The sequence below is a fragment of the Hippocampus guttulatus genome, chromosome 8 (assembly GCF_054856545.1).
Source record: "Hippocampus guttulatus isolate MCC_2025c chromosome 8, RoL_Hgut_1.0, whole genome shotgun sequence".
Taxonomy (NCBI): Eukaryota; Metazoa; Chordata; class Actinopteri; order Syngnathiformes; family Syngnathidae; genus Hippocampus; species Hippocampus guttulatus.
The window spans coordinates 17,031,507-17,047,004 of NC_141268.1; the positions used below are offsets into that span (position 1 = coordinate 17,031,507).

Sequence of the window (15,498 nt, forward strand, 5' to 3'; positions counted from 1 at the left end):
CTGTGTGACGATGTACACCATGTCATATATAGAGTGTTATACAGGAATGCGCTCAAAAAATGAACTGACGTGATCATCTCGCAACACGTGATCTTCAATCTAGTTTTCACGTTTGCCAGTGTCAAAGTAATGTCAAGTTAAGCCAATCACATTTCCAACACAGACCAAGAAGTGCCAATGTACAGTATCTGAGCGGCATTTCCTGTCGAAATCTAACTAAACTCATTGTTCTATTCGCTTTAGCTTGACTGAATAGCAAGTAATCAACATTTTCCTCATACACTGAACAACGGTATATTGAATGTACTCTATTATATTCCGTCAATCACTTGACGAAATAAAATAGAGGAAATTAAACAAAATAATTTTAAGTGCAGTTCATAGTAAAAAACACAAAGGGGCGCTATTAGCTTCTCTCCGGTTCACTTCTTATTTGAAGTCCTTTCTTGCATTCATTTAAAATGCCATGCAGTCTTCTATCATATGTGCAATTTGAATTTGTATTAAAATCAATATTTCTAAAAGTCCCACGCGATGCTGTGTGCAGTGGTTTTGTTTGCTCCGCCTAAATTTATGTTGGAAAGTGAGAGGGTGGTTTTATGCTGCAGTTGAGAGAAGACTGTTCTGATCCTCCTCCTTCAAAATTACAGGTATCACTTGTGCAGGCTGGAGACGACAGAAGCACTACAGTGGAGCTAAAGTTGGTTTTCCCCACTCCGCCGACAAACCACCCGGATAATTCCTTGAAATAGATTATGTCCACTGCGTGAGCGCACTGCCCTTTACTCCGCAACTTCCATCCATCTGCAGTTCACTCCACTCTGCGTGGATCATGTGGATTATCGTGGCTTTTCTCCTGACTGCGGCCGGTCCCGAGTGGAGTGAAGGGTGCCAGTTGCCCCACGACTGGAGACCCCAGACGGAGGCGTGTCGTGCCGAGCTGGCCGAGATCATCGTGTTTGCAAAGGTGTTGGCGCTGCATAAGGAGCCCTACAACTATCTGCCATGGCAGAGCCCCACTGACCTGCTCTACTTCGCCGAGATCGAGCTGCTGTGTGACCAGGCGTGGGGAAGCATGCTGGAGGTCCCTGCGGGCTCCAGGTTTAACGTGACCGGCCTGGGCTACTTCTCCTGCTTCTCCTACAGTGTCACCCCAAACAACAATTATTACTTCTTCCTGAAGTGAGTAATTCCCCCTCATCCTTACTTGCTGAAGTGCTGATTGACTGAATGAGTCAATCACATATGATGTCAAATGCACACATCTACAGCAAGGGTGAGCAAAGTATGGCCGACAGGCAACATACCAAACGCTCCATACATTAACCCGGTCCAGCAGAACATTTACGTTAAAAGTCCGGTCATATATGTTGCAGTTTGGCAGTTTTTCTCCTTAAAATTGGTTACTTAAATTGTATTTATTTATTTGGTAGATTTGCAAAAATACAGTGGTGCCTTGACTGACAAGTTTAATTAATTCCCTGACCATTTTACTAATTTGGGAACTCAATTTCTCCCCAATGAAATGAATTAAAATACCTTTAACCTGTTCAAAGACCCCACATCGCCGCCATCTTGTTTAAAATGAAGACACTATAGGTGCTTTATTAGGGTTTGCCAGTGACCTGAACTGGAAAGGAGTGCTGTGTCTTGTTTTTCTGACTGCAAAGTCACATAATCCACATATTGTTTTAAAAAAAAATAATTAAATAAAATAATTTGGGTGAACTCAGAATTTGAAGGCAACATCTTTCGATACAAAAATTAAGTTGGCCAGTTCAACAGACATCTACTGCAGCACTATGCGCTATAGTCCTACCAAATGTACACAAGATTGTGATTGCCCTTCAGTTATAGACTGAAATAACTTAAACCAGACACCATTGGAATTTGCCACAAATCTATATTTACAAGCCACAACACTTCTGGGAAAATGTCTATTGGACAGGGTGGATACAAATGGAAATTTCTGGCAATTCACTTCAACTGAATGTTTACAGATACAAAATGAAGTATATCAAGAAAATAACACTGCCCCTGCTGTGATGCATGGAGGAGGCTCAGTAATGGTCTGGCGCTGCCATACTTCATCTGGCTCAGGGTGTCCTGAATCTGTGCAGGATACAATGAAATCTCAAGGCCAGCACTGCATGTCCCAGAATGTGCTCCCCCTTGTCAGGAAAGCTTGGTTTCAGCTGCAGGTCAATGGGGTGTTGCAACAGGATAATGACCCAGAACACGCAACTAAAAACAGACAAGAATGATTAAGAACAAAACATTGCACTACTCTGAGGAGATAAATCCTGTTGAACATCTGTGGAGGGAGCTGAAACATGAAAGCAAGAAACACTGCCCTATTTTCATTACCAGTAATATCATTTTTTAAAATGTTATTACTTCTTTTGTTATTTATTGTAATGACAACTGAGGTTTTCTTTTTTTTTTTTTTTTGGAATGGTACCATTTTTCCCTGTGCCCTAAATTACAGCTGCCGAGTGAGACCACCTTGTTTTTTTTTCTCAGTGGGGGAATATGGGGTAATTTGAGGCGCTCATTTATTTATTCAAGGGTTCGATGCAACTGGAGATTAATTGGGGCACATTGTCTATTAGACTGGTTGCCACTATTTGAGGAAGTCTAAAAATGTCACGTCATGTTGGTCATAGTTTGATTCCGTTAATTAATTGCCCCGTACACATTGTTGGAAACTTTCCAATGAGGACTGTCTTTCTCATATCCAAGAAAATACAGTAAGCCAAGTGTTTATCCTTCCATTTGGCTTGTAGACAATCCCCTGATTTACGAGATGCACGGTCAGCGCAACTCGGTGCCATAGCCATATATAGGAAGTGGCGAGAACACTGTATGATTTGGTATACGCTCCTCACATTAAAAAGTTCTCCCATCCACTCCAGTTGGTGGTAAACATGTTCAAGTCATCTTTCAACGAAGGGCAATGATTCCAAATCTTCACATGAGATGTCATGTAATTCCTAAGTGCTTGAATTGAAGTTTTCACTTTTCTTTCTGTTTTCTAACATTTCTTCACATGTGTACTCCAAACATGAGAAAGGATTCTCAAAGGAATTAATCAGTAAAGAAACCTAAACTCACAAAGAAGATCACCCACCTCCTGTATTCTCTCTTCACCTTTTCAGGGACAGCGGTTACAACAGTGGACAACTTATTACGTTATCAGGTTATAGGGTATCATTATTGGTGCATGAAAGGGTTAATGGGATCTCTTATGTGTGATACTTTCCACGCACGTTGAAAAGCAGTGCAGCCGGTATGTTAAAACTATAAACTCATTTTAGAGACAATCAGAATAGCAAAAGTTTGATAAAGGCCATTATTTGTGGACCCAGCACTGATGAAAGCCCCCGCTTGATGATAGGGAGCCTGTGCTCACTAACAGGTGTTACCAATTTTTCCTTCACATTTCTTTTCTTTTTCTTTTTTTTTGCTCACATAGATTAGATGTCAGATATTGAGAAGGGGTGCTGCATTCCTTGTGTGTAAAGTTTTGCAGTCACTCATAGGGGTCTGCACAAAGCCAACAGCATTGCTTTTGTATAATGCATCTTACAGACAGGCATATGTTAACGTGTGGCTAGACAACACTTCGCTTCCCTCGGATGTATTTGGTAAAAAATAAAATAAAATAAAAATAAAAATCAATGCTAACTTTATCTGTGACACCCGTTATAAGAATGCAGAACACCATTTTTTTGGACCCCCTTTATCAGGGATAACATGGAGAAATGATTCCATTTCCTCTGCCGAACTTCTCAACTGTAACGGAAAGGCTCGAGTAAATCATTCTTTTGACAACAACATTCAAAAACAATAAGTCCAGATTAGACTGTGCCAGAAAATGTTTGGAACAGCCTCCCATGTTATGGAATAACATTATTTGGACAGATCAGAAGGTCAGCATGTTTCAGGAGACTGAAAAGAACAGCGAGTGATCCAAAGCATATCACATCGTGTGTCAAACATGTGGTTGCGACGTCTATATGGCTGCTGCGGGATAGCGCAACTGTCCATTATTGATGATGTGACTGCTGACAATAGCAACAGATGAGGCGAGCGGCTGTACGCTGTGCTCAGTGGGTGGTTGTAGAAGACAGAAGACAAGTGACTGAGTTCCACATGAAATTGGGAACAGCTAAACTTGAGAGAAAGCCTCTTTTGTTTTACCCTTGACGTGTAAATCGGTGCAAAAAGATACAAGTTTCAGCTTCAAAAATTGATGCAAAATGTAAAATTTAATTGAATATATATATAAAAAATAATCTAATCAACATATAGCCTTTTTATACACAACTCCGATACCCATAAACCCGCCTTTGATGGTCTTGACTCTTTGTTTCATGAGACAAAGAAGAAGAGATGAAGTTCTCATTCTCAACACGGTCTCCAGTGGACAGCCATTTCCTGTCCGCAGAGAGATAAAAATAGTTGTTTCAATCAATCATGGGCAAAATGCTCCCGGGACATGGCGAATCAGAGCTGAGTAAGGGGAAGAATGCGACTGCCAATTTCACATGGGGATCTTAAAATGAGACGGATTGAGTGTGCTGTCTGGTTCTCATGTGCACTGTAAAAACATTTAGCCTATAGCTTTCCTCTTAAAGATTCCGTCAGAAGAATAACAAGCACGACTCATACAGATGGGAAACACTGTCGTGATGCCAGATCAAAAATGCCGATGAGGCGTTTTTTTTTTTAGGGGGGGGGGTTGCACGTGCTGCATTTGTGTTGTGTAATCAATGCACGAAAGTTAATTCTCCACACTTACCTTTAACCTTTGCAACACACACACACGCGCCAACTCTGTCACTTGTACGAGCAGCCAAACTTTTGATGTCCGCTGAGGAGACGAGATGGACTCCAGATGTCTTTACGTTCTCCCTCACACATTTCACATGCTGCTATACGTTACTCTCACTCGTAAATCTGCTTTGGCCCAAGAGAGTTAAAAAGTGAAAGTATATACAATATGTATTATCTTTTCTTGCCGCTCAGGATGGATGAAAACTACAATATGGTCCCCCATGGAGTGAACTTCCAAGATGCCATCTTCCCGGACACGGCGGACAACCATCGCCTTTTTGCCAGCCTATTCCAGTTTGCCAACTGCACACCTGGTACTCAGGTCCACAGCTATACCCCCGAGTGGGAGGCTCAGGAGGACAGCAGGGTACGTAGATGGCTCAAAGGCTCCAGTGTGCTTAATTTCACATGCAAAGAGTTGAACAGAAACACTCTGATTCAGCGCATTGGTTTAGGAACCAGAATGTAAGAAGCCACAATTGCTTGGATTAATGTGAGGGCACGTAGGAAGATTCAAAATGATCTCCTTTTGTTTGCTGCGAGTCAAATATGGCTCCAAAATCTGGGAAACAGACATTTTCTGAGGTTTGGCTAGACAAAGAAGCCACAATGCTTGATGGAAAAATCCACTTTAGAAACATAAAACATTGTTTTCATGCAACCCCTGTGGCTTTTCGTTTGTTCTATAGCTTAGTCTTGTTTTAAGTGCAGCATGTGGGACCACTTATGTAGGATTACATCATATAGAGTAGACACATGCAGTGTTAGGGCCACTATCACCATTAAGTGCCTTTGGTGTCCTCGTCGGAATCACTCAGTCGGCATGAAAATGTCGCCGAATACCGATGGACCTCGTTGCAACGTACCTCGAGGGATATAATGAAGCTGTACTTTATAACGACAGTTCATTGGAACCATTTCCAATAAAATGGCAGGCGACTACAATGAACAGTAAATGTAAAAACATGAACATGTGATACAGTATCAACATGTCAGTTACAATTACGCGTATACAGTATGAAGAAAAAAATATTTTATAAGACGTGAAAAAATGTGTTTTTTTTTTCAAAAAAAATCTATTGTATTGCTCAGTACACAAATTATTGACCAATGTTGAGAATGGTTTGCCCTCTTTGATGATGCAATGTTAACGATTGAACAAATAAGCCATCTCCTGAAAAGGGACTTTTTTGGAGATGCAAGGTTTCTGCCCGACGCCAGCGATATGGAATTCAAAGCTTGATTTGATTTTGACTGTGTATCCCAGAGAGTTGGCTTAAGAGTCTAAGTATGGAGTACATGTATTTTTCTTTTTGTTGTGTTATTTGTTATGTATTTAGTTTCCACTCATTCCTCATCGCTGCTTCTTCCTTTTGGCACAATCCCCTCACATTTTGGTCTTGTCTGTTTCCAATCATTTGCTGCCTTCCCACGAAAGTAGAAATCTACCACGGGAAAAGGGAATTATAAACAGAGTTTGCATTTCCGTCGATAGCAAAGATTTGGGGTTGGATTGGCCTGTGATTGTAATTACAAAGTGATATTTAGATATCTGCGGCGGTTTCTTAAATTAGACTTCAGATTATATTTCCTCACAGAGTAAATAAAAGCAGACTTTTGTTCAGGTCACAATTCGTACATCCAAGTCATTACAATGCTCGTACTTGCTTCAAGATGTACCGCGAACACCAAACTGCATGAAAAGCTTGCCTCGCCGTACACACAAAGGGAAAACCAATGGCTGCTTACGGTTTGATTATGAAATTCACATTTCACGAGTTCGGCAATACACTACGTTGAATTTTCAACTAAATGCGTGGATCTGCCCAGACTGTAGACGTCTTTCCGTTTATCCCCAAATTCCACCTGGACTCACGCGGCAGGGTCACCCACTACTTCGCATACCATGATCATCCTTGTCTCTACACTTTAACCTTTACGTTATCAAGTTACACAGCCATTTCACACCCCAATAAGGCGTAAGTAATGCCACATGGTGTATGGCCACAGTTATACCGCGGGAAGGAAATGTAGCCACCAGTGATGCCGCCCGGCAGCCAGCAGCACATTTTCAACATTTCCATCAAACTTTCAGCAGTTGTTATTTAAGGGCAGGCAATTTGCATGTTGGCCCACATGGAAGCATTAGCATCCGCAGAGGAAATCCACACTCAGGCAGAAAATACGTACAGTCTGAAGCATCTGGAGGTCTTCTTTTTTTCCGAACAAAAGGTCTGTACTGATACATGGCTGTTGTGTTGTGTAAGCATTTGCATCACAATTGCCCTACCTGGAGAATAGATCATCTATTAATTTTGGCCGTTATGACTGATAGAACAAAGTTGCCATCTTGGAATATATCTATATGTTTATAACCATGTCCTTTAATGGAAGGAATTCAAAACTATCAGGCCCCAGTGAGATTTGAACTCGCGACCCCTGGTTTACAAGACCAGTGCTCTAACCCCTGAGCTATGAGGCCTCTCCTTTGAGTGGGTTTTTCTTCTGTGCCACTTCCTGTATCATACTGTCAAATGGCGCCACTAACTGATTAACCTAAGTACCCTCTGGACACTGCATGACAAGCAAGGACTAACTCTTTGTTCAGGAGGCGAACTAGCTTTTCTCTCCCAAATGTTTCCATGAAGAGAATTTTCCCCGAATTTGGATTTTCCCAGAGAGATTTGAATTCAACAACTCTTGATCTCGGCAAATTTACCGTTTACACTGACAACAGAGGTGGGTAATTTTGCTTGGGAACGTCAAGTCATCATGGGATAAGTTACAATCACCCTAAAACAGGGGTGTCCAAAGTCGGTCCTCAAGGGCCGCTGTCCTGCCTGTTTTCCAGCTTTCCCAAGAGCAACACACCTGACTTAAATCATCAAATTGTTCTAATGCTGCCTAATGATCTGATCATCTGAATCAGGTGTATTGCAGCCGGGAGAGATGGAAAACAGGCAGGACAGTGGCCCTCCAGGCTCGGAGCTGAACATGCCTGCCCTAAAATATCAGGCCCTAATGAGATTTGAACTCATGACCCCTGGTTTACAAGACCAGTGCTCTGACCCCTGAGCTACAGGGCCCCCTGATGTTGATGTCTAAATTACTGCAAACATTCACGTAAAAAATAAAAATTTGCACTAGCTCACTACAATTTTTATGCAAGTTTCTGTCAGAAAGTTATCCTACAAATAGAAGACTGGTTGGCTTCTAATTTCCTATAAAACTCGCTTCTCTCACTGCATACTTTTACTTTTCTCCTTACTGATGAGTAATATTCAAAGAATTTCATCGCAGAGGGTACCGGTATATCGATTCGACAATTTTAATGACCCTTTTTTAAAAGAGGAAATCACATACATTTCTATGTGACCCCACTAGTCTAAACAAAGTACAGTATTCTGATTAATGTTGTGTTTGTGGAATATGAATGAAGCAGCAAAATACACTCATTTTCATCCATCTTAGACGGCAGCCATTTTCTGACTTGCTGTCGACCGAAAATGATATCACATTTGCTCAGGGCTCAGGTCACGACCACTCGCTGTGATGTCATTTTCGGATCGACAGGAAGTGGCAAAATGGCCACCCCTTGAAATGGATTAAAAATGGATGGATTTTGCTGCTTAATTCACAGGTCACCTTGCGAACATCACACGACCCAAATCAGAAAACAGGTGAGCCGTGATTGGCTGTTACCTGAGCCGTGAGCAACTAATTAATAATACAGTATGAGTTTGCTCAATTAAAAGATGGCCAGTTGCACTTTGAAAATTAATATTAAATAATGCCTAGGATGATTAAATATTAGTTTTGCCACAATCATTAACCTGTAAATTGTCGACCAGATTGAAAGGCCACTCGCAGTAAACACTCCCTCTATGGCGTGTGGGATATCTCTCCTCTCTTTTGGCCTGAAAATAAAACCACATTGCTCCCCTCTACCCCGTTGCCATCCTTCAGGTCCGTCTTTCTGTGCTACTTGTATTGTTTTTATTTCCTGAACTCTGTTTTCTCCACAGTTTTTGTGCTCCACGGTGCAGAAAGCTCTGTTCGAGGAGGAGGAGAAAGTGAGCACGCTCTCTCAGAAGGTGCGTTCGCTGGAGAAGGCCAACGGCCACCTGAGGGAAAAGGTGAAGACCATGAAACGTCTGCTGCGCCAGGCCCAACGAGAGACGGCCAAGGAGAAACAAACACTCAACCTTAAGCAGCTGTACGAGCCGAAGACATCCCGAACGCACCCACATCAGGACACCACCCAAGACCAGAAGGAGCCTCCCCTCAAGAGGGCGCTGTCAAAAACGTTAAACAAGTAGAGCTAACTTCAACACGTGCTAATGATGCTAAGTGTCTTTCATTAAATTATCTATCTTAATATGCTTATTGCATAAAAATCGCCCATTTAGCATCTTTATAAGCCGTCCACTATGAAAAGCTTTGGACTCAGTGATATCAGAAAGAGTCCTAAACAAATTATTCAATATGAACATTGACATAACTTCCAACTGCCACACACTGGGGCAGGGTCCACAGTCGGATATGATGGTGTGGGCAGTGTGATTGTTTGTTTTTGGGGAATGTTTAATACATCTGGGGGGGAAAAAACGATTTGTCTGAGTGGTATCACATTAAAATTAAAAATCTTCTCATTTGCAGTGACAAATTGAAGCGAAAAGGATGTCAAAGGAGAGCATATCATTTGATTTGAGCAAAACATAAATATTTGGGTAAAGTGTGTGTCAATGTTGCCAAAAGCAGTTACTCACTTATGTGTATTTGGTTAGTTTATGGGTCATGACTGTATGCTGGTCATGCAAATCAGTTGTTAACAAAAAAAAAGAAAAAAAAAGAAATGTATGATGCTTGGAAGTTCATGTTGACAGTAGCCCACATGATGCTTTGTTTTCTTTTCTTACTTATTTTATTTTTGAAACTATTTATGTTGAACTTATATAAGAAAACCTTTGAAAAAAAACAATTTTCAAGTGTACCCACATGTGTCAATTTTGTTTTGTAAAAGACGGGTGCTGAGCATCTATTCATTTGAGACAGTTATAGTCAAAGACTGGCTTCCTATAAGTCACAAATTACAGTTTGTCACTTCAAATAGATATTTTTAGCCTTTCTGTTTTGTTTTGCGGTTGGCCTTGCAGCCAGTAAAATTATTTGTGCACATTACTCCCGCTTTCATTGTTTAAATGAATAAATCAGTTTTAACGCCATCTACTGTGTTGCTTTCCCATTTATCTGCCTGACCCACATTCTCGCTGTGTTCAACTATTATGAAATATTTAGCTTTATGTCATATACATGACGTGAACAAATTAACAGCCTTGGCTTTCATATTATATATAGCTGTAAAAGCAGACCCGTATGGACAAAGTAATAAAGGTGTCATCGTGCCAAAATAAAAGGTTTGCGAATACGTTTAGACGTTTAAATTCTTTTTCCACAGTACGCTGATTTCCTGATCTAGGCTTACTTTAAAGGTTTATCACTGATAGGTTATTATTTGTAACCTCAGAAAGGGTAATTGAGTGTGTCTCACCACATAAAGGCTACAAGGAAAACCAGGTTAAAAAGGGCCATAAATTCCAGTGAATGTTTTAATCGCTCTCATAACGTCATTCCGAAAATGTCTTTTGGCACGAGCCGGGTGTTCGAGCCTCTGCTCGAGTGGAAGATTTAGACATTTAGGGTTCAAAAGTAAAGTGAAAAAAAATGATGCGTAGCAGAGGGCAAACAACAGCCCAGGAACGACAATATATGATATTGACAGATGACTCTCTTCTAGCACACTGTACATACGAAACATGGAAAGGGAATCCTTTGGTCATGGTAACAGTAATTCAAAGTTCCAAATGACATGCGGTGCATTAGCACAGCGATGGAAGGTTAACTCAGAAAGAAGACACGCTCAGTTACGCTTGTAGTGACTGATTTTTACTGGCTTGCTATACCTTATATTTATGGCCAAAAAGAATAGTGGGCTATAATTCTTCATTTTTGGTGTAGTTTGACGACTGAATGTCACAGACTTGTTACTAAGACACCTGGAACAGTTTGATTTTTTTGGGAGGGGAGGGGGTCGGACAAGTTGAAGCTGCGCTGTTGGTGATGTTCCATGCAATTATTAACTTCTATTGTTAACAAAAATAAGGAGAAATAGACAAAAGCTGTCACATTTGTAAACAGTCAACACCGTTGACACCCAGTCGTGTAGGGGGGTGGTAATGATAACTACATATTGGTTGAAAAAAAAAATCCAATGTCAATTAAAAAAAAAAAAGCTACCTGTTTGTGTGAAATGACATTTTCACAATAATAAGATCCATGAAGGAATAATCAATGCTAGTGAATGGTGGAGTCCTCCTTTGCAGCTGATACAATGTAATCATGTCGACTGCTGATTCTCAATAAAAATTGTGGTTGACGATATTTCACTCTAGTTCTACAGATGATGTCAATGCACATGGTTGTCAAGTCCTATCCATCCATTTTCTATTCCGTTTAACCTCACGAGGGGATGCGGGTGTGCTGGAGCAGTTGGCCGGGAACACCCTGGAATGGTTGCCCGCCATTCGCAGGGCGCACATAGACGAACAACCATTTGCGCTCACAATCACACATAAATCTCTGTTGAAGATGTTTTTCACTTTAGTGTGCAACCTATTGAGAGTTCCAGCATGATTTTTTAAGACATTTGACATGAAACAAATGGCTTCCACATGTATACGACTGAGGGATCGAAGGATGAGAAACAGGCTTTAAAATGGGAAAAGGGATAAAAGGAAACCTTGAGCAGCTGTAGAGAGATTGTTCCCCACTAAAGTGGGATAGAAAGGGACATTTACAAGCCTTTTTCTAGCTTCTCAGTGCACTCCTTGTGCAAAGATTATGGATGGCTCACTCTCCCGGTTCCGTCTTTGTTCTCCCTGGTCCAACTTCACTAAGCTTGCCTGTAGCTAAGTGTCAAAATCTCATGGAAGTCAGCCAAAGATGATAAACACACACAGCTTTCTCAACAAAAACCAGCAGTGTGCACAGTCAAGCTGCAGAACACATGTCAGCCAATACCACTCCATGCTGGTGGTCTTCAACACTGGATGGGGCTATTTTTGCAACCTTGGTATAGTTCATGAGGCTTCTTTTAGCCGTTCACCTTTCGCTTTGGCTATTGATTGCGTTATTTATTTTCTTTTCTTCCACATGTTTTTTAAAAAAAAGTAGATAGATAGATGTATACACATGTGCTGACTTTAATATTCTTCCGCATGGAGTCACTTTTTATTGTCGCCTTCCTTCTCAAACAGCTGCATTTCTGCTCACATTCTGTCTTCGTTTCAGAAAAGCTGCCGGTTGCCGGGGCAACATGGCTCCTGTTCTCATGGAAATCTTTCCTCATCATTACCTTTACTTTTCACTTGCTGTCGTTTAAGTCAGTGGTCCCCAACGCTCGGGCCGCGGACCGGTACCGGTCTGTGGATCATTTGGTACCGGGCCGCAATGAAAGAAAAAAAAAGAACTTACATTACTTCCATTTTATTTACCGGTATTTCGGAATCGGAAAGATGTTTTATTTTGAAAAAATACCGGATTCTCTGTAACATCCGTCTTCTACAGGATGTCACTCTTGACGCTGGTCAAGGCGAGCTTCTCGTTCACGTGATAGGTTACCGCTAAATGAAACACAGGAGCTAGCAAAATGAGTAAAAAACAAGCGTCTTTGATATTGTTTCTTTGGGAAGTGGAAAAGGCCCAGCCAGGAGACAGAAAAGGAGCCTACGACTTCCAAGACAAAGAAGGCTACATTTAATAAGACAGTATCAGGAGTCCTACTAAAGATACCGATTATTTTGTTGTATTAATCCGTCACACCTTAAAGGTCGGTCCCTGAAAGTATTGTCTGACATTAAATCGGTCCGTGGGGCAAAAAAGGTTGGGGACCGCAGGTTTAAGTGATACAGTATTACACTGTTGATGTTCAAATTTTCTTCCATGAGGGTGACTGACTTGCGTTTTTGCCCTCCGGGAATTGTGTTAACCGCTTGTCCGGGGAGACAGACTCGATGCATAATAATGTCAAAAAGTCGAAGTTCAGTGTATTTAGGTTACAATATCAGCCGCAACATTGTACAGTATGTTTGTATGTCATCTACTAAAGGAATAAAAGACGCATTGTTCTTTATTCTTTATTTTCTTTTGGCAAAAGATGTTCTCCCTTGTCTTTTTACTTTCCATCCATCACAAACTACATGCTTCTGGAGGAATGGGACTTCATGTGTTTGTTGACAGAGCTGTTGAAGACAGACCGAAGCTTAACCTTGGTTCTCAGTTTAGTTTCCACTCTGTGTTTATTTAAAAAAAAAAAAAAAAAGAGAGTGACAAGCTGCAATAGTATCAAAACCGGAGACTGAATCACCTCTTCATGGTTTTTTTTTTCTGTTAGAAGAAAAGTTAAATCCTTAATGTAACATTTCAGAAACATGAGAAGCACAATTACTGACTAATATTTCTCAGGTTTAAAATCATGGTCAGACCAGTCAACTTATTTCCACATGAGGCCTCAAAAAAGTTTTGCTAATTTTTACCAGATGGACATAGACTTCCAGAAAGTCAAATGCTCATGCAAATCAAGCTGTTACCTTTCCATCCATGTCACTGTGTTAAAATGCATGTGGACAGGCATGGAGGCAACCACACTTGGGGGCAAGTTAAAGTTTCCACTTAATGTAAAGTGCATGTGTTTTGGACTGTGGGAGGAAACCAGTGCACCCAGAGGAAATTCAACACATGCAAGTCCACACAGATAGCCACCCCCATGACCAGTTTGGGGGCGGGGGGGGGGGGGGGCCTCTTTGGAATAATCATCTAAAGATGTGTTTCCTCGGGCATCATGTTTCGTCCGACACGATCAACATGCTCATCATTAGATAATGAAAAATAAAACAAAGTACACCACTGAATGTGTTCTTTCACTTCATATTAAATGGGAAATATGTTTTCTATTTACTGTTTTATCCTGTCAAACAAATGTGAAAATTGCCTTTTTAGATGCGACTCTTTCATGATGATTTTTTTTTTTCCTGCAATAGTTTCGAAACAACAGTGAGTCATCCTTAAATAAGGCGCTTCCTTGTGGTGGCCTATTTCTCGCTCCCAAATTTGCTCCAAGGAGAACACGCACGGTGAATGGTTTGTTCCAAAAATCTGCGAGTCACTCATCCCTATGAAGTGGAAGATGATCTCACTTTATAATTTCAAGGCTCTCACCCTCTACTGTGCTCCAGCACCTCAGGGACATTGTTTTGTTTATGCTCTAATAACCCGGTTTGAACCAGGCCACAGGACACAGGAAAGTCTGACGCCAGTCATGACTTTTATCTGTTTTTTTTTTCTGCTTCAGCCCAAACAAAATATTGATTCTTCAAGCAGTCTGTGTCTTCTCCCAAAACTCAAATGAGCGTCAGATAAAAGTTGGAAACACGAGTGCCGGGTTTGCTGATCAAGGATGCTAGTCCGTGGGAAAATTTGATAAAAGCTGAATCGACAAAAGTCATTTCAAAATCATGTAATCTTGAAACACTATTATTATTATGTTTATGAAATAAATTGAATTGATAAAATGGAAATGTATCTTTAAATTGTTTGCTGTTACTTTTCTTAAAGAAGTCTTGTCTTCAAATTTTTATTTATAGTCAAATGGAGAATCATTCACACAAAAAATACTTTGTGTGTGTGTGTGTGTGTGTGTGTGCTGTTGGGATAAAGCCACAAATTATGCAGCTGCAGAGGATCAACTGTTTCAACGTATATTTGGCACACCTGAAAAACCACCACAGGACTTGTGACCAAATACATTTGAGATTCAGTGGTATAAAACTCACAAATGTTCTCTAGCATGGATGCTTGGTCTGTCTCCACTTCCAGACAAGATGCGTGAAGCAGGCAGATATGGCAACTATCATAGGTGTTCTTTATTAGTTTATCCCTTCAATTCATTAGTTTGTCACTTCAGTTGAGTTAAAACTCAAAACAACAGGAACTGCGTCGGGGGGCGGGAGATGGCAAACACCTTGTGAAAACTTTCCATTCTTATGACAACAAACACAGCAGACATATTAACCTCCGGCGGGCGCCGACAGAGTCCCGCTGACAGACGCCCATTCAACCGGCGTGTGCGTTCTGTACACAACAGTTCATTTCAGCTCAGCAAGTATCACTATAAGGGATGATATAAGACGAGCTTTCCCTGCAGAGGTGTCTGTTAAACACACATGCACACACGAACACACACACACACACACACACACACACACATGCACGCACGCACACACACACAATTGCTGCTTCTTCTCACACTCTTCTGTTGTTTTTGGAGAATGGATATTTCAGATACGGCCATGTTGAATCAGAGTGTCATGTTTTTTATGCTTGGCACAAATCCACTCGCACGCGTAGTGTGAATGGCTTTGGGGAATGTCTCTCTCTCTCACAAGAAGATATATTTCTGCTGTTCTGCAAGTAGGACAAACAAGCCCTATTAAGGAATTGTTTTGCAAGTGTTGACCATTTCTCCCCCCGATGTTTCTGGTGGGTTCTCGACTTTGCATTTTTCGAGTGCCCTCGCCACCATTGGTATCATGTGGGTTATCT

At 41.1% G+C, this 15,498-nt stretch overlaps 1 protein-coding gene and 2 non-coding genes across 3 annotated transcripts; 1 reads left to right on the forward strand and 2 right to left on the reverse strand.

The window, feature by feature from the left end:
• Positions 1-632: 632 nt before the first annotated feature.
• On the forward strand, positions 633-10,064 carry ccdc3b (coiled-coil domain containing 3b). Its single transcript, XM_086118854.1, has 3 exons — positions 633-1,182; positions 5,032-5,206; positions 8,865-10,064. The coding sequence occupies exons 1-3, from the start codon at positions 833-835 to the stop codon at positions 9,156-9,158; spliced, it is 819 nt and encodes a 272-aa protein (XP_085974980.1). The 5' UTR covers positions 633-832; the 3' UTR covers positions 9,159-10,064.
• Positions 7,249-7,321, reverse strand: trnat-ugu (transfer RNA threonine (anticodon UGU)). The gene has a single exon. It is a non-coding gene; the product is annotated as a tRNA-Thr (tRNA).
• Positions 7,853-7,925, reverse strand: trnat-ugu (transfer RNA threonine (anticodon UGU)). The gene has a single exon. It is a non-coding gene; the product is annotated as a tRNA-Thr (tRNA).
• Positions 10,065-15,498: the final 5,434 nt, after the last annotated feature.

What these genes read in the sequence shown, in the direction of transcription:
- ccdc3b (XM_086118854.1), top strand. Translation starts at nt 833, where the DNA reads ATGTGGATTATCGTGGCTTTTCTCCTGACTGCGGCCGGTCCCGAGTGG. An exon ending in AATTATTACTTCTTCCTGAA is followed by an intron (nt 1,183 to 5,031) that starts GTGAGTAATTCC and finishes CTTGCCGCTCAG; the next exon opens with GATGGATGAAAACTACAATA. An exon ending in AGGCTCAGGAGGACAGCAGG is followed by an intron (nt 5,207 to 8,864) that starts GTACGTAGATGG and finishes TTTTCTCCACAG; the next exon opens with TTTTTGTGCTCCACGGTGCA.